The 20,389-nt window shown below is 40.1% G+C and overlaps 1 protein-coding gene across 13 annotated transcripts in view; it reads left to right on the top strand.

The window, feature by feature from the left end:
• The window catches only part of phldb1b (pleckstrin homology-like domain, family B, member 1b), a 137,996-nt gene that overhangs the window by 54,337 nt on the left and 63,270 nt on the right, over positions 1–20,389 (top strand). For all 13 annotated transcript variants that reach the window (XM_079677767.1, XM_079677776.1, XM_079677769.1 and 10 more), the window contains one exon: positions 17,937–18,062. In XM_079677767.1, coding sequence (XP_079533893.1) covers positions 17,937–18,062 — 126 coding nt within the window. The remainder of the gene's footprint in view (positions 1–17,936; positions 18,063–20,389) is intronic.

Raw genomic sequence — 20,389 nt, 5'->3', positions numbered from 1 at the left:
GGTGTTTTATTGGAAAAGCTTTTGTCTGTCACGCACGACAGTGAGATCACAAAATGTCCATTGTATTTCCTAATGGTTAGCTGATAATGAATTCAAATGGAGTAACTACGGGGTCTTGGTGAGGAGAATTCCTTTTGGCTGACAGGTTGAGTGGAATGAAGTGTAGTGAAGCTTCATAAGTACATAGGTGCAGGGTGTTTTGGTGAGTTTCAGCTATTTGAATCAGACTTCCTCAGCTGCTGCTGTATATGTAGTGCTCTGATCATGGTATCAAGTGGAATGCGCTATAATACTGCAGCTTTTAGATCATTTTTTCTAAGCGTGTTTAGAAGATAAGCCTGTACCATATGAGGTAAATAACATGTATTATAAGCTCTTTAGATGTGTTGGAGCTCAACTTGGTGTTGGATTTAAAGCCACTTTAATAAACTCTATGCAACTGATAAAATAGAGAATAGCACCTTCTTTCCCTTTTAATGTGCTGTAGTCACCTCCTTCTGAAATCAAGTGACGAAAGAGATTCTTTATAAGGAAGATAATTCACTTTGGTTGTTTTTACGCTACTTTAGATGATTCCAGCCTTTCTTTCTTTTCTTTCCTAAAAAAGTTGGTTCCATTAAACTAAACTGCATTCTCAATTTAGTTTTGAGAGAAACATATTTTCTACTGGATTACAGTTGCAGTTTTGAACATGTGTTGTGAATTGAAATAAACAGAAAACAAAAGTTATTGATTAGATTTAGTAAAACCTCATAGTTTGGCTTAAAATGAATACACTTTTTACATTATCAAAGTTACAGATATAAATTAAAATATGTCTTCAATGAATGGTTTCAGACGGAGTATGAAGTCTTCTGGGGGGAAAGTCACGCTTCCTATCCATCTACCCCTAACTCCTCCATAGGTGGACTTCCGTGGATTTTGTTTTGGAAGCATATTACTAATATGTCAAAAAAACTAAATAAGTTTCCCTCAAAACAGATTTGAAAATGCTGTTTTGTTCTATTGGAAAATCCTTTTAAAGAGCACAGGCTCCTTTTTAAGAAGTGGAACTAACAAATAACTAGTTAGGGCAGTATACTTACTCCAACAAATCAGATTCCAGCCATAGTCTTTTGCTGTCCAAACCCCCGAGAATGTGGTAGATTTTTTCCTCCAGTACTCAGCAAAGTTGATGTGGTTCATGATTTTGGTTATTCCCGAAAAAAACAAAGAATAGAGTGTTGGCATGACTGGTGGGGACCATGTTACTGGAAGAGAAAAAAGAAAAGAACAGAAGCCTAAACAAATAAAAATAATAAAAATAAGCGTCACAGTGTTGCAATTAGTGTTTGTTACTAATATTTATATATCTTAACCGTTTTCTATGCTCTTTTGCTCTGGTGTTTGAATGACAATCATGTTTTCACATCAGATCTGAGGATAACATTGGATAGCAGCCATGACGTTCCACTGCAAAGAGCCAAGACACTGTCACAATCACGTATTTCTTTAACAGCATGTCTTTATCACACCATAAAAGTATAAGCAAGACTTTCACAAAGTCCCCTGACTCAGCATGAACTCACTGTGGTAGTATGCGAAGCGTTCTCGCTCTGACCACCTCTGCTTCCTCTGATCTAATCTTCTGGGAAATGTACTCGGGGCTAAGCCGACGCACTGGAAAGATTTAATGTGGTCATACCAGAGTGAAGGAGAAAAAACAGAGATGTTATTAGAGAAATCGTGGGATATTTGCTCCAAAGAAGCATGTCAGATAGGTTGAACCGACCGCTAACATCTTCTCCTCTAAAGGCCACAATACCCTTGAGGCATGATTTGGCATTAGCGCTGTTTGGCCTGCGTGGTCCCAAAGGAGTACTCACATGGGTTAACAATAATCATTCCTGTCGGCTCTGGTATTAAATAAATATTTTAAGAAGATTTTTTCTGATAAAGCTACCCTCTTTTTTTACTTGTTTTGCTATTTTCTTTAGCCAAGGAGGTTATGTCTTTTTTTCTTTTAAGAGGGATTACAGAAAAACTAAAAGCCAGATTTTCATGAAACTTGGTAGAAGGGTGTTGTATTGGCCAAGGAAAAACCCATTCACTCTTGGAGCAAATCCAGACCGGACGAAGATGCACATTACTTTTAATATTCGCTTCCATCGTGACATAGTGCATAGTCTAAGCGGAGATGGGCTTTTTTAGAGGACTGTGACACAGGATTAGAAATATCCCCTGGTGACTTACATCTCTCTCCCCCCCCCCCCTTCGCTGCTCTCTCTCTCTCTCCCCTCCGGTACATGGCACCGTAAGACGTAGTGTGGAGTTGCATTAGGTAACGCTGTGGTGGCTGTACTGCTCCAGCCGTCTCCTTTGTGTTTGTTTGTTTCCCCCTATCTGTGTTGTTTGTGTGTGCGTGGTGGCTGTCACTCCTGGCTCCCGGCTCAACCTCCACTCACCTGCTGCAATCAGCTGTGCACCCTCCCTGACTACACACCTGCTTTCCATCAAGCCATTTACAACGACATATCAACGGAGGCTCCAAAACCTTTCTCCGCCAGATCGTCAAGTATCAGCCGTATCTCGCGTCTCCCCTCCGGTACACAGCACCGTAGTGTGGAGTTGCATTAGGTAACGCGAGATACGGCTGATACTTGCGCATTAGTTTCTGTTATGGATCAGTATCAACAGTCCTGCCAGTAACGTTACTATATTATCAATGCTACGTTAGTTATAGCCTGATATATGATAGCTAACTTCACAATGTTATGATGTGACGTTAGCTAACATTCTGTAGCTAACGCCGGTCACTCACCAAGATAGCTGCCCAGTTCTCCACTGGTTCTCCTCACACCACAGCTCAATTTCTCTCCGATGGCCGTTATTTCTTCTAATCCTTGGCTGCTCCTGGTCTCTTGGACGCCTAGCTTTTTTTGAATCCTTATCAGGAACAAATGCTGATCTATAGTTGTGGAAGCAGTTAGTAGGAACTTGAACCAGAGGAACGCCGGTTCAAATCTCTGACCAGACCAACTTCATTTTCTTTATAGTTCCAAAAAATCTAACGATGCTAGTTGCTATATTAGATATATACAGGGGTGCACACAACTTTCTCAGTGAGGTACTCAGATGAGTACCTGGTGTCAGTGTTTGGTACTCCAACTTCTGGCTCCCCTCAAAGTTCCCATGAAGCCCTCTGTATCGCGAATGTCAGCCCCGGGGGGGAGGTGCTAGTGGAGCTTCGTGACCACAGAGCGTGTGAACATTGTCATCAGCTGTTTTAGCGCAGTGCTGCTGTACAGACCGACGTTAACAGCAGCCCTGTCTGTGCACACGGAGACCGACTCTGTCGTCCGGTGATCTAACCGCCTTCTGGAAAAGCTTCACAAGTATGTCGGTACGCAAATGCGCTTTGTGACACAAGTGACGGTACGCATTTCAGATGGTTGCAGCTCATGCGTACCTGCGTACCACTTATGTGCACCCCTGGATATATATATACATAGCTATGCTAGTGCGATATTAGTGCTCCAAAGATGAATGGAATTGATTTTATGATTGAATGAAGGTTTGGTGTATTTTACATTATTTATACCCCATCCAAATTTCAGTAGTTTCATATATCGCAGGGGCTAAATTGCCCATAATGCATCAGCTAATTATATGGCTAGAACTTTGTCTATACAATTATCAGCTTTAAATGTATATAATATAAATACAAGTTGATGCGTTTCCTGGAGGTTGTGTTTGGTATTTATTGTTGAAGACATTTATCAAGTGCAAAAGGCCAATTATTGGTCGTTTCCAACTACTTTAATGTATATTGCTTATTGTCGTCATTATACATCTTACATCAGAAAATACAGTTTTATGGTGCACCAAAAGCAGAATATGTCGAAGAAGGCCCCTTGTGCTTTGTTTATTTTGCTGACTGACGAGTGGTATTTATAGATTTTCACCTTGACTCCATTTGTATCAATCTTTATTTGCATTACAGTATGTGCTCTATAATCCACTTAGTGTTCCTGCAGTTTCATTAGAGAATGGGGTTATCATGTCCTTGTGGGAATGCAGTGGTGATCTTTGTGTCCTCACTCCTGAAGACGTGCCATATGGAAAGTGTTGATAACACAACATAAAGAATGACAGCCAACAAATCATTTATAAGCATATTCCTTGTTAGGGTTTGGTTGTTTCTTGGGTAAAGTGCAGCCAATCTGGAGCCCAGTGCTGCTGAAAGATGCTGTTCTTGCTGTAGTGCACTCTCTGTGATGAAGGCAGTGATTAGACCGATCGCTCCTGGAGTGTTGAAAGGAGAAATTGTTCTCTCTCACTCCGGGAAGAGAATCAATCTAATTGATTACCTGGGGGGATTTCACATCGAACACACATGCACACATACGCCTAGTCACCCTCCTGTTTTGCGAAGCCAATATTTCCTACCAACACTGCCTGTCCTTTGTCTATATGACTGTGTTTTAATCATGAAAATAGCTAGTGTCATATTTTCCCCGTTGGAAAGTGTTGGACGCACAGCCGTTGATTAAACAGATCTCAATTTCGACCGCATGCTGGTTTCGCTGAACTCAGCTATGTAGAGAAAATATCCTGAACCACTGGTTCTTGGAAAAATCTTAAAATGCTTAATCGAGGTCAGAGGGTTCTTATGAAGGAGTGAGGGAGGAGCAAATAGATACTTGTGTGTTTTAACCCTCCTGTTGTCTTCAGGTAAATTGGACCGATTTACTACTTTCATCAATCATAACTTTTTTGTTTCACATTCGATTGCATTAAGGCTTTATGATATCCTTCACAGAAGACATTTGAACATATACAATTGCTGATCACCACTTTCATTGAATTTTGGATGATTTAGTCAACTTTGTAACACCCATGGTGTTCCGGTCAAAAATGACCGCCATAAAGAAAAGGAATTAGTAACCATCCGGATCAGATAAAACACACACACACACACAGACACACACACACACACAGACACACACACACACACACACACACACACACACACACACACACACACACACACACACACACACACACACACACACACACACACACACACACACACACACTGCCTGCACAGGTCCTGCTCGGGTACCCTGACATTTTTTTTATCCTCTGGAGCAGACAGAGGAGCTGTGGATTATTGTTATTGATATCGTACAGTAAGAAAGTATTTGTACATTAAAAAGTAATAAAGTACAGTGTTACACTGTAATCCCTTCTTATCATGTAGCCTACACTTCTTCCTTTCATTGATACATTTAAATCATCTGACTACAGCATATAACATACCTGCTGCAACCCTGTGCTGCTGCGGCTTCTCTCTGCCTCATCCTCTATTGCTGGAGGCAGCTCCACCTCATCTGATCTCTGATATGAAAGCAATCGTGTTATGATCATATTGAGCTATTGGTGTGAGTCTAACATTAAACAAGCAGTCTGCCTGTCATTTATTGCTGACGATACATTTTAAGTGGCAATTTGTTGAGTCCCTACCGCCAAATCCCGGTAGCATCAAGCTAGCAAATCCTGCATTAGCCTCACATCAACAGGTGTAGACAGAGCATCCGATTATCCTGAGCTAATTTACTGAATAAACCAACTCACATCTCCTGTCTTTTTTTTCACCCAACTCATTAGACTATTCTTCTGCTGGCGTTTCATTGTTGTTTTCTGTCAAATGCAATACTGTATTTCAAAACCGCGGTACCTTCTCACCATCTGTGAGCTTTTTTTAGAATGCGCACGCTACATTCGTTGTCGCGTTCGCGCGCGTCCACCTGGGCAGGCTGTTTGTGTCCTTCTCCCGTGACGATAACGGCTTACGGTTAAAAAAATAATAATAAACAAATTTGAAACTGGGGGGGGACCAGGCCCGGCTCCAGGATGAAATGACTGAGGGGGCTGTTAAAAAATCCAAGGGGGCGATTTTTTTTCTCTCACAACAACGAAAAATACTGGCAATGTAATGAATTGACACACCAAGCTTTTTTCCTTCTCACTGCTCACAATATCTTCGCTTCTTTATTTTTATTCCGGATTTACCCCTCTCATTCTGTTCTTTTCCTCTGATCTTTAATAACAGATAGTACATTATTAGATGGCTGCACTTTGGTTAACAGACTAACATTGATTTCCTCCATTTATAAATTGGCTCTGTAATTATATCATAACCTTTTCTCCTCTATCCCTTAACTCGTCTTCCTATACAGATGTTACTTACTTACTATCTATCTAGAAAAATGTATCTGGTTGATTTTTTATTTCCAGGATTGAATGTTCAGACCAAGGCCTAAAACCGACTGTGTTTACAACTAAGCACACACGCTAACATTAAGACTACAAGCTCACTTGGGGTTGAGGCTTGTTTACACGTTGCTTGACCCACACATCTGATCTAAACATAGTAATGTGTGTTGGGGAAAATAATTATTTAAAGTTATTTAATAATTGTGACATTTATTGTACTTTTTGATGGATGAATGATGCTCAAAGTGAGGGGGCAAATAAGACAACTGAGGGGGCAATGCTCCCTTTTGCCCCCTCGTGGCGCCGGGCCCGGGGGACACACAAACGGGCAGACAGCAGAGCTGTTGTTCTCCTCCTTTCCTCCGCTCTTGTCTCTGATTGTGAGTGTGTGCATTCGCGTGTGTATTCGTGTGTGTGTGTGTGTGTGTGTGGGGGGGGGGGGGTGATGATTAATGGTTAAAACAGGACCGGTCAAATTTGACCGCGAACACCAAAGTAAGGGGGGGGGGGGGGGGGAAACAAAGACAATAGGAGGGTTAAATAACCTAAAAGTTTCACATTTTACTCTCTTTGTCCTGGTTCTTCTCTGAAATGCATGAGTCATGCACCTGTCTAGAAACGGCACTGTCATTGCTAGAAATGGGAAGAACTCACAAATGTGTTTTGAACAGTTCAACATAGCTATGATGCCATTAATCATATATAGGAAAAGTGCTAAAAAGTGACTTTTTTTCTTGATAGAATAATTTAATTAATAGGGAAATATTTAATGTAGGCCTACATCAGGTTTTCCAACCGCCCAAACGTGTAACCAATATTAGAAATTAAAAATAATGCTTTTCATGATGTGCATATGAATCCTATTTTCCCAGAATTGTATTCATTTTTTATTCAGGCAGGTGGAAATGTTTTACTTTTGGCAACATTGTAAATTATCTACTTGAATTTAATCAAGGATGATTCATCTTTTTTTCACTTTTCTTTTATGGATATGTTTAATTGTATGTATATGTTTAATAAGCTTGTGATAGCTTCTCTAAGCTCAGTGTTTTGGTTTATAGCAACTGTGGGGTTTGGTTGAGTCTCACAGCTCTCATTTACCTTGTTTATAGTAAGTTGCAGAATCCGAATCCGAAACAGGTTTATTACCAGGTAGGTTTACACGTACGAGGAATTTGACTTGGTGTCGTGGTGCATACATAAAGGTAAAACAAGAATTTAAAACACAGGTAGAGAATTTGAAAAATATAAAAAATATAAAAAATCTTGTAAAATATAACAATATTTATACAACCCTAACCCCCTTGCAATGGAATATAATTAATACAATATGGAATACAAATCAGCAGTAATACAAAATATTGTTGTACATTGTGTGCAATAATGTAATGCATAGAATATATGATGTGGCTCAGGTAAAGTGTCAGTGGGGGGGCCGGGCCTTGTTTATGAGGCTCTGATGATTAGTTTGTCTGCCTGTTAACAAATGGCAGAGTATGTGTTTACTTGGTGAACCTAGTGGATCATCTAGCAGCTGAGATTTCAGCTGCTAGATGATCCACTAGGTTCACCAAGTATGGGCCATTCAATATTCTGAGTTTAATTTAATGCCCTTTTAACTTAGAGTAAATCTGAGTACCAGCAGAGACCATAATTGTCAGTTTCATCATTCAAAGTTTGATTGAATATAGCTTAAATATGCAGATCTGAATACCCAACCAAATTGTGGTTTTATTTCTAAATCCAACCCAGAGCATACATTTCATTTGCTTGCTTGCATTCCTTGGTTGAAAACATGTTTTACAGCCAGCAAGTTTTGAAACGTAATTTCCAAATGCCAAAGAGACCACCCTCCCTGCTGTGGGAAAGATCACCAGAAAGCTGAACCGTCATCACCCCTGGGTTAACTTTCCCTGTCACCTGAGCTGATTAGCTCCTATGATCACCGTAAAGAACGTGACCTTTGGAGACGGGGCCTCGCAAGTTAAAACCAGAGTTTTCATGGACCACCAAGATAGATGTGTGCTTGTTATGTAGGGAAATAATCCATGCTGTAGATTCTACAGTATTAAACATCATAATCATAATTCACTCCTAACTAGGTGATGTTACGACAGCCACGGGTAGATTCACCATCAAGCATCTTTGAGTACCAGAAAAGGGCTGTATAAATGATTATATCATTATGATATATTCAGAGGTGGACTCTTTAAGTAAAGGTAGTAACAAAATGTAGAAATGCTCTGTTCAAGTAGTAGTCCTGCATTCAGAATGTTATGTTAAAGTATAAGAGTATTAGCACCAGAAGTACTCATTCGACAATATGGTACAATACGGTACCATACGATACAATCAGCAAGGACTTCCATTAAAACAACAAACCGGGGAAAATACACTTAACGTAACATTAAAATCATTGAAGATCATATTTTTAAGACCCTTCAGCACACCAGGCTTTGAAAGAATACATATTATATTATTGGATCATCACATTGGATTGACATGTTCATCACTTTAACATCTAACTGGAATAGGTGGGTTTTTATTTTTTATTTTTAAAAACCCAACTATTTTCATTTCAGTACAGTTCTTGAGTAAAAGTAGGCTTCTTATTTACCTTCCACTATTGCAAACGTTGAGTTCTGTTCTGTTGTCTGGAGGATGTCATGGATGTGTTGAGCAACATTCACACATGCCAGAAAAACAGACTCATCCCAAACATCTTTGAGCCCTTCCAGTCTAAATAAGGACTTAGTGGTTTGAGGTGTGGTTAATTTCTCTGCGTGGTTAGGGTTCGGCGTCTCTCCGGTCTCATTAAACGCCCCCGCCCAGCCGTCTGTTTAATATAAGAACAACACGTCCGCAGCAGATCTGTTCAGTGCTGGAGATAAGGTGGGGAAACCCCCCATTGTTTGGGTGGAGACTGGAGAGCAGAAACAGACATGGTTTCCATACAAAAGTTGAGATAAGCCATTGACAAACTCCTGTCCTTCCTGCTCCTTCTTCAACATTTGATTTAGTTGTAAAAGTCCTAGCAGACCTCTCTTCATACACTGAACAAAAATATAAATGCAACACTTTTGTTTTTGCTCCCATTTTTCATGAGATGAACTCAAAGATCTAAAACATTTTGTATACACAAAATAACAATTTCTCTCAAATATTGTTCACAAATCTGAAAAAATCTGTGAGAGTGAGCACTTCTTCTTTGCCGAGATAATCCATCCTACCTCACAGGTGTGGCATATCAAGATGCTGATTAGACAACATGATTATTGCACAGGTGTGCCTTAGGCTGGCCACAATAAAAGGCCACTCTGAAACGTGCAGTTTTGCTTTATTGGGGGGGTCTGGGGGGGTCTGAAAACCCTAACCCTAACATGTCACCCGTTGAGCATGTTTGGGATGCTCTGGATCGGCGTATACAACAGCGTGTTCCAGTTCCTGCCAATATCCAGCAACTTCGCACAGCCTCAGGGTCTGGGGGGGTCCGAAAACCAGTCAGTATCTGGTGTGACCACCATTTGCCTCACGCAGTGCAACACAACTCCTTCAAATAGAGTTGATCAGGTTGTTGATAGTGGCCTGTGGAATGTTGGTCCACTCCTCTTCAATGGCTGTGCGAAGTTGCTGGATATTGGCATGAACTGGAACACGCTGTCGTATACGCCGATCCAGAGCATCCCAAACATGCTCAATGGGTGACATGTTAGGGTTAGGGTTTAACCCTAGGGTTTTCGGACCCCCCCAGACCCCCCCAATACAGCAAAACTGCACGTTTCAGAGTGGCCTTTTATTGTGGCCAGCCTAAGGCACACCTGTGCAATAATCATGCTGTCTAATCAGCATCTTGATATGCCACACCTGTGAGGTGGGATTGATTATCTCGGCAAAGGAGAAGTGCTCACTATCACAGATTTTTTCAGATTTGTGAAGAATATTTGAGAGTAATGGTTATTGTGTGTAAATAGAAAATGTTTTAGATCTTTGAGTTCATCTCATGAAAAATGGGAGCAAAAACAAAAGTGTTGCATTTATATTTTTGTTCAGTGTACATCCGCCATATCCAATTTATTGACTTTACACCAAGTGCCTCCATTAAACTACCCTTTATTCCTGCGATTGCAAATGAAGCACTGCAGTTTTCTCGGTGTCAACACTGCGTGAGTGCGCTATAATGAATATCTGAATGATTTATGATCCCAACCCCAGCCTTAGAATATGATACATGGCCCGTTTACAGCGTCTTCATTTCCAAAACCCTGCCAGGGACCGAGATAAATACTCTGTTAATCATAAATCTCCACTTTCTCCGCTAAGATCTATTGTCTGACGCTCCCTGCAGTGTGTCTCTCATAGTGGGAGGATCCATCATGATAAGTGGATGCGTGCCACTGTAATGGCTGAATTGATGAGCGCTAATTGGCATCAAGAGACTGCCAGTAATGGACTTCAGCGGCAGCGTTTTTCTGAAAGTGTAAACCAGATGGATTGATTAGCAACATATCATGTCCTCAGCCCATGAATTGATGCTAATGTCATCGGCTCTGCTTGGCGATTTCAACCCTAAATCAGATTTGTATTGAAAAGCTCTTTTAAAGGTCACTCTCTCTGTATTTACTGCCTGCTTTGCTTGAACATGTCATGATGTGTGAGTTATGTTAAGTATCACTTTTCAGGCTGCCAGTCGATCAGTCTTTTACCCTCCCTCGAACAACTAAGCTGATAAAACATTTTAATAGAAGCATTTCGCTTTACCTAGCCATCTAAAAACAATCTACTCTACGAAGTAAGGCAGGAAGGAAGCCTACAACATCACTTATGAGTTATGCACTACTTCTGCTTCTTTTTTTAACAAACTTCTTGTAAACAGAGAACTTTTAGAAGCATCTATTCATGTATGGTACTTAAGTACTATTTTAAGAAACTATACATTACTTTTCCATGTTATGCATATATACTTTTACTACACTACATTTTGAAGGCCAGTACTTTTTTTACTCTATGGCATTTTTTTTTATAACACTCATAGCTACTAGCTCCTTTGTACACATGAAAACAGATGATTTGCCTGTATGAAAAGATGCAGTACTGCACCACTATACATATTTTAATCAAATAACTCAAATTGGCAACATGTCTTGGTGATAACATCTTCAAATAGTATTCTATATTACCTTGAAAGAGCCATTCTGCTAACTGAATACTTTTAGTTGTTCTACTTGAAGTACATTTTAATGATAGTACTTCTACTGGGTAACATTTTCAATTCAGGAATTTTACTTGTAATGGAGCTTTTAGGATCATACTGTTCCACTCCAGGATCTACGTACTTCTTCCACCACTGCTAATGTATAATATCAGATGTTGGTTTTTCCCCGGTATGGTGATCTATTCCTGCAAGAAAGCAGACCATTAAAAGACATTTGGATTGAACTAAATGAAAAACAATTTTTTTTGCTGGTCATTCCCTGAATCCACCTCTTCATCTTGAACTACTATGCCCATAGTAAGTGTGTCATAATTAGTCCATTTGTTCAATTAACATCCAGCTTTAGATGAAAGGGGATACTGAGTGCAGAAACTGATGAATAGACTAGAATTAATACCTGCAAATGTTTTATTATACCAAAATATATATATCCTGCAATGAAGGTTGGTGAACTTTTATGAGCAACTTTAGCTTCCACTACACATCCTAGTGTTTTTAGTCAGAGAACTTAGTAGCACCGTATCAAGTGGTACACTGTTTCTGAATGTGTTTGTTTGCGAATACAGTTGTTTGTGCTCTCTGTTTTGCTGACTCAGCATGAGCTGATTCCGTATGGCCTCTCTCCTATCAGTGACCACACACACACACACACACACACACACACACACACACACACACACACACACACACACACACACACACACACACACACACACACACACACACACACACACACACACACACACACACACACACACACACACACACACACACACACACTCTCTCACTCTCTCACTCTCTCACTCTCTCTTTCTCTCTCTCACACACACACTCACACAGGGCCTGCAGGGGTGCGGGTCAGGCTCCCGGTGGGCAGCAGAGGACTCGGTCAGTGTGAGCGTCAGCTGACAGCAGCAGTGTGCTGAGAGAACAGAGCAGAGGAGGAGAAATGTCTCCATGCATCCATCAGCTGGCAGCCGGCAGCCTCTGCATGAACACACAGTAACAAGTACACGCTGAACAATGCTGTCGGTGGTGGGTGGGATCTACTCACAGATACCCAGTGTATGACTGCACATTCCCTATGTAGCACATGAATGGAACTCCCTGGAGCCTCGGTCACCACAAATCAGTTCCTTGCCTGCGGCTAAAAATACATAGCCTTTGGTACCAGAACCAGTCTGTTGAATTTTGATCATTTCAATTTCAACTGGATGTAGAAATTGATGCACTGAACTGAGTGTGATAATGGAAGCATATCATTGTCTGTACAGTATGCTAAACTTGAAAAAAATAACGCTTAACGGTAATGGGACACATTTGTTTTAACCTTTTTTCAGATATGATACGAGACGATACGACCTGATAATACTTTATTGTCAAGTCTGAGTTTTATGGGGGATCACATCAGCTCCAAATCTCCATTTGCGTCATCATCAACATTTCACTGTTAGAGATGGTGTTATTTTCAGTTTTCTTTTTACTTAACTGGCAGTTAGCTTGTCAATTTCTTAACCTATAATAATACATAACATTCATATATAAGTTCAGTGTTTCCCCTAGGATGGAGTCATAGCAGCGGTGCTAAGGCACGTGGGCCCAGCGTAATGTGAGCGCGGAGCGCGTGGAATTTTTTAGTGTGTGCGCATGCGAAGTGCGCCCCGCCAATTTGTTTCTATGTGTCAGCACAAGAAAGGCTCTTGAGGCCTAGTACCAGGTCCCTTGGTGAGATTTTAGGCGACATTTTATGTGTAAAGAATAAATGAAAAATCTCTACAAAGGACAAATACACTGCAAAACAGAAACTTATTGACATAGGTAATAGACGTCAAATGGCTTCAAATGTATTCAGTATTGTATAAACATGTTTGAATTGGGGGGTGGACGTCACATCCTCTAGGGGGGTCCGGGGGTATGTCCCCCCGGGAAGATTTTTTTTGAACATTTTACAGTAAAATACTTCAATCTGGTGCACTTTGAGCAAAGAATTACTAGAAACCTGATCTAGGGGGTACAACTATAAAAACGCCCATATGAAAAAGATCAGTTTACATTTTAATAATCAAATAAGTATGTGAACATAACCAATAACCTACCATAGCCAATAACAAATAAATGTAGCTTATTTTAATTTTGTTGTTCATTCATATCTTATTTTACCTAGTTAACCTAGCGCCCACCGTACAGGGCAAATTAAACGTGTAACCAGGGTGAAAAGGGTGTTACATTTACTTAATTATGAATGTTGTTAAATCAAGGCCGAACATTTGGATGAGCGCCAACGTTCAAAAATGTTTTTTCCCTCCCAGAGCTACCAGCGCAGCGCCCCCCAGATCTGGCGTCCTAGGCGACCGCCTGTGTCGGCTATGCCAGTAACACAAATACTACAAATCCACATAACAAACAATGAAAAATGAAAAATGGTCGCCACTTATTATTTTAAGAAAGAAAAAAAAGTAAAAAAATATATATTATTTTTTTGTTTTGTTTTGGGTACCTGGCTGGCGCCCCCTAGCAGCGGCGCTCATATTTCAGCAGCGGCGCTGCGCCGCCACTATTTGTATATAGGGGAAACACTAGTTAATGCCTCACTATTTTTGATTTAAGTACAGTTCTTGAGTAGATGTAGGCTACTTATGTACTTCCCATTCCAACCATTACGTTTTGTTATGAAGTTCTCTGGAAGATTAAGTAATGATTGTGTAAAGCAATATTCAGACAAGCCAGGAAAACAGACTCATCCCAAACATCTTTGAGCCCTTCCATAGCACAAGAAAATCATCATCATTTTTTTTTTCACCACCTAATATTCACATCTGATGGAATGTAATTAGGAAAAAAACACAGTTGGAAAAAATATATTGATATGCAGTTAAAAAAAAAGTCCTTAAATCAATATTACAATAAAAAAGAAACTTCACAATAGCTGACATATAATCTTATTTGATCATAACAGGCTCAATATTTCATCAACCCACACCTCTAAGTTAATATCCTCAGTCATCATTGTTCTCCCGACCCCTGTCTCTGACACGCTTCGACAGAACTGCTGAGTATAACTGACTGTGCGCCACAGAGCTGTCACCAAAACCCTGCAAGATCTCAGTGAGAGATGACTGTGTCAGAAGAAACACATCGCTTCCAGCTATGTTCTTTTATTCAACATGTTCCTTAGAAGTGGCTGAATTGATCTTCACCGGGGAGATCATGTTAGTGCACGTCAGATGTAGGGTAGAGTGTGTGCTGTAGGCAGAGGAGCTGCCAGAATCCTTGAGGAAACAGGAGCTAGGTGAGGGAGTCAGATGACTGCATGAAGACACTGTGGCTGAGCTGACGTGGCTCCACAGACCGCAGTATGAACATCCTGATGACCGCTTTCAATTATCCCACTCAGCGTCTTTCTGTTTTTCTCTTTCATGACCAGACTTATGGCTCGGTCGTTTACTGATGATAAGACATCCAAATATTGAAGGAAACAATTTCAGATGTGGAAAATACCAACCAAAGTTGGGACAGTGTCGTAACCACTGAAGGGAAGGCTGATGGAAACTGGCCTCTTCTTTCCATTTACAAAAACGAAATGCAAATAAGCAAAATGCTGCCTGTGGACAGCTCATGTAGGCATGTGGTATTTATTGTACCAATAAAGAGTATCAATTTAACTGGTATTTAGAACCACTGCTTGTCAGCAGTTCTACCTAATTGGTGAAGTTCCATATGGTGTGCTATTTTAATGCTAAAGTACACTAAATAACAAAATAATAATCCACAAATCAGAACATTTGCAAAAAGAGAAAACAATGATTTAACAATAACTTATAGTATATAGTTTACAAGTAACGAACACGTCATTGATACTCATGCCTAAATATATTGCCACATCTTACCATAGTGTCATTAGTAATGGTTGGTGTTCTATATTTCACCCATTCTTCATAGATATAGACTTCATTTATTATTATTAATTTTTTCTTCCATTTAATAAATGTCATTCATCAGATTCTTCCATTCTGAGTTTATTTAGTTCAGTTCAGAGACAATACTCGACATTGAAATATCACAACAGCGCATGATACTCAGTAGTGTATAACAATAAATAAAATCAAACAATTAAAAAGAGTGATGGTGTGGTTGCAGAATGTCCCTAGGAGCTTCCTTCAAGAATAAATCAAAGGAAATATATATGACAACAAATGAGTAAACACAGTTTTTCCATCTATGTCGCTCTGTTCCTTTACCCGGTGCTCATGATGTAATCAGGTGCTTTTCTCCAAGCTGTCAGTCTGCGTCTGTCCAAAATAAAAGGGCATCTGGCTTTGTTCGACATCACCGCAGCCTCTTGTGTAACGGAGAAGTTTCCGCCTTTACCTTCTGCCTCGTGTTCGTCAGTGACAACGGGCAGGGATCTTATCTCTGACCGAGCGGGAAGACCTTTCCCTCGTAATCTCGGCAGGACAATGGTGCAATATTGAGAAAGCAATAAACACAAGATTGCCTATCTGTCATCGAGCTTGTTGCGCATGGCGGGATGAATTAGTTATGCGTACAGTTTGTTTTGACATTTCTAACTACGACAGTAAGTGGATGTGATTGATACTACCATAGAAACCAAGTGTCTGTTGGGTTGTTGGGTCATGTGAATACATGCCTGATTAGTGTGAGAAGCAACACTGTCAGTTCATGGCTATCAGCTATGTTAATATTATCTGCCTGCTTCACACTAGAGACACCTTGAAGCAAAATCAAAAGCAGTTTATGTTGTTCTTTATACTTCACAATCAGTGTGCGCAGGTTGACAAAAACCACACACTGACACAACAGTGTTTAATTCAGCAAGAAAGGTGAAGAATCATTGGAAGGACTCCCAAGTGACATGCACACTACAGTATATGTGACATTTCAAAGCAGCATTTGGCAACTTTTTCCAGATCCTGTGGGTGAGCAGAAATTTGCTAATACACAAAATTGACATCAACACTTTATAAAGTGGTTAACAAAAACCTGTTGCTGAGTTGCATATCCAACAGAGGAGGCAACATTATTTTGCAAATTAAATCGTGTTTGTGTCCTTTTGATCAACGAAGGTCCAAAAGTCAGTCTCCTTTTTTTGCTCTGTTTTTGGTCTCCACCATCTCTTTAGGAAAACATGTGGCTTTTTAGCTGCTGATGTTGATATTTTTTGTTTCTCAGTAAAAGCGTGATCCTCAACTGAACCTCTTTATCGGAAATCCAACAGGAACCTCTGAAGTCTGTCATTTGTACAGCCTAGTTTTGTGGGCTTTCCTGTAATTGGTGATTATTCTATGTCTGTTTGACACTATGAGCGACACATTTAACGTTACACTTAGTCATTTCAACCACTATTATTAGTGATAAGAGTCAGTGAATATTAGTTCCAAGAGATTAAAACATGAACTGTGGTAATATCAGGTGCATAACCTGTAGTTAAGCAGCTCTCGGTGTATTTTTATATAACTTGAGCTTTTAACAACAACAAATACGAGTGCATGTGACCATCAACCTGACAGTTTAGAGATGATAGCAGTGAGAGCACCATGCGCCTGAAAAAGCGGAAATTAGTTGTAGGGGTACGTTGTGTTTGCCATAGCCAACGAACATGTGACCAACCTTCTGGTAGAAGATCTCTCATTTCATCACTTTGTTTACTCTGGGCTTGAATACGTCCAGAAACAGCATTTTTTGAGCATCTTATCTTTCTAATTGCTTGCATTATCAGTAGACGCAGGATGTCGGGGCGAGGCACATCAAATATTTCAACTGCGTAAACCGATGGGAGTTAATTAACCGAGAGAAGACGGACTTATTTGATATCGGAGGTATTTTACTCATTCAAAGTCATTTGCACTTCTGATGCAACTTCCTGCTTCTCAGAAAGAAAAATATATATCAATGTGAGATTTTGTGGAAGTTATTAATGTCTAATTTGAGCAGTAATTGAAAGACCTTTACTTCAAAATGTTTTAAATCGGCTGCAGTTTTCCTCGAAGTTTGTCGAAGTTTCATCCTTCATCATTTGTACACAGGGACCAAAGAGTCTGTTCCCTCATGCTTTGTCAGAACAACTCTGACTCCTTCACCAAATCACTTCCTGTGATTTTATATGTATTGTAAATTGCAGTAATCATATACTTTCTTATTGATTTGGAAATGCACTGACAAGATAGCTTAATATCTTTGTACCTGATGCAATGACAATAAAGAAATTCTATTGTCAAAATAGTTGGCGTAAATGTTTCTGTTGATCAACCAATCGTTGCAGTTTTACACCAAATGGTCAGCATGTGCTCAGTAGATTGATAGTTTGCCACATTTGTTTCAGTCTTTAGATAAATGGACTCTTAATGAATAACCAATAATTAGTTATTTTCTTTAAGCCCTCCTTTCATATATTCCTGGGGGTTTTCTAAAACGAAATATTAAAATGATATTTGTTCTGTTTTTCCAGGCTGTATGCTGTGTTTTGGCCAGTTGGCCTACTTTCGCTTCAACCACCCTGAAGAAGCCCTCAGGATGAAGAGCATGGTGCCTCAGGGAGGAGGTCTCTCCGCCGGGGACTACAGACTCAGTCCAGGTACTTTAGAATCCTGCAGGCTCCTATTACACCCATTCATTACTTTTACTGTATTTTCAGCCTGTTTTCTCACAGCAGTGCTACATTTACCATCTTGTCAGGGTTTCTTTCCTCCACAAACATAGGCCAATTGTGAGTAAAACACACTGACCTTTTGTCACATTAATAATAAAGCCTAGAAATGCCATTTCCGTCTTTGAGTTCCAGTTTCAGCATGTCCTGTGTGACTGAATGGGCCGGGTTGTTTAACAGACGGATGGTGAGGTGGAGCAGCAGGGCAGTGTTTTTCTACAGGTGGATGTTTGCAGAGCAGTAAAACCCTGCACTATTCCTTTTTTATAGCCTCACAAGGGTGGAGGGGAGTGTAGAAGCACAGGGAAATCTGCAGGGAACAGAGAAACAGTAGATTCATTTTGTGATAAGCAACACTGGGCCAATACAAGGCTCTCACAATATTCTGTTAAACTAAATTACCATAGAGTGCTGCAGGAATGAGTCCTCCATCAATCCATCTTCTCCCGCTTATCCGTGGTCGGGTCGCGGAGGTAGCAGTTCCAGCAGAGAGCCCCAAACTTTCTTTTCCCTGGCCACATCAACCAGCTCTGACTGGGGGATCCCAAGGCGCTCCCAGGCCAGAGAAGAGATATAATCCCTCCATCTGGTTCTAGGTCTACCCCTTGGTCTCTTCCCAGCTGGAATGAGTCCTGAAACTCGAAAATGAGTCAGCATTTTTGCAATTTGTATAACCTTGTCTCAAAGTCAATATGTATTTGTGTAATATGTAAAGTGTAAAAAAAATACGTAAGTTAATACTCCAAGCATGGATTTCGAATATTTTATGTGTCTTCTAAACATCATCACACCAAACACTTGAAAAGAAAAAAGATTCTGGAGGGTGGATGTTTAAAAACACATTTTCATTTTCATTTCATCAAAGGAACAGGTGTGGTTCTGCAGGTGGAAAAGTGGATCATTTTAAGTGTCTTTTCTTATTGTTGTTGTTGTTGTTGACATAGAGCCATTCATTTAAAGCCCAACTCTAGACTTTCACTTATGACGATTTAATGAATGCCTTTTATTTATGAAGAAAATATTGCTAAGTCAACTGTGTAAGTATCATCAACTTTTGTTTGCTGTGGAGTTTATCTTTCTGGAAAAATGAAAAATGGAATGGAAAAATCCCATTAGAAATGTGTCTAGGGAACTTGTGAGACTCTCAGGTTGGTCTAGGAAAAATCCAGAGCACTTTATCCTTTTGGAGCCCTATTTTTTGTCTTTCGAGAGATTTTCTGGCTTCAAAGAAAATAAATCATCGCACAAAACCATAATCCACTGAGATGTTTTGTGTGTGAAATAGATACTTCTCACCATCTCTGGGCCCTCAAATCGTCCTATTTAACATAACCACATTAAAGGGAGGCATGCACTGCCCATTATGCCTGTTTGCAGCTCTGTTACAGCAGTGTTGTTGTCACCATCAGCCTTTGAAATACTGCACCCGTTAAACCCTGTAGCCTGAATGGAGCCCAGCTGGGACCCGGTGCCGGGGTTCACGCCATGCATGTTTTATGAGCATCTCGTTCCTCTGCATCTCCAGGCAAAGTTTTCAGCTGCTTGCATGTGTGTGTGAGAGTGTACTGTATATTCCGAGTGCTACCCCTGGCAGCGGAACAACTGTAAGTGGACCTTTTCTTGACCAGCTCTACTACCGGGGATCTGTCATAGCATCTTGTTATTTCCTTCTGTTTACTGTGGACATTATAAGTATAGCGCACAGGAATGCTGGCTGCTGTGGACCTCCTGCTCCAATAATGAAAGCCTTCCGTTGTTTAGAAACGCGTCATTTTCCTCAATTATGCATTCCTGAGTTGCGTTCAGATGAAACTTGCTTATACCACTCCCATGATAATCTGTGCATATATGTCATATCTATTTGAAAACACTTTGAAATTACACTTGTTATCTGTGTGTTTATTCCAGTGCCAGAGCAATTATGGAGGGGCAAACCCAGCCAAACCCATTTGACCCACTTTGTTTTGAAAGCATAGATTTTTCCTTTTTTTTTTTTTGCATGCAGTAAAATGATAATATCCATCTATAGGAACGTAAGGGCTGTCTCAATATCCGATAAACACTACATGATTATTGTGGCCACAATAATTTACAACAACTATATCATCACGTTATCTATGGAAGAATTTAAAAAAGTAAAATACTTCTTTAACTTTGTCAGTTTTTTCCAAATAAATTACCCTCAAAATACTAATGTTTATAGGGGAAGAGGGAGTCTGTTACCACAACTTTACTTTTAATAGGTGCAGGAGACT

Source organism: Notothenia rossii, assembly GCF_949606895.1.
Source record: "Notothenia rossii genome assembly, chromosome: 4".
Taxonomy (NCBI): Eukaryota; Metazoa; Chordata; class Actinopteri; order Perciformes; family Nototheniidae; genus Notothenia; species Notothenia rossii.
This window is presented reverse-complemented; position numbering and strand designations above follow the sequence as displayed.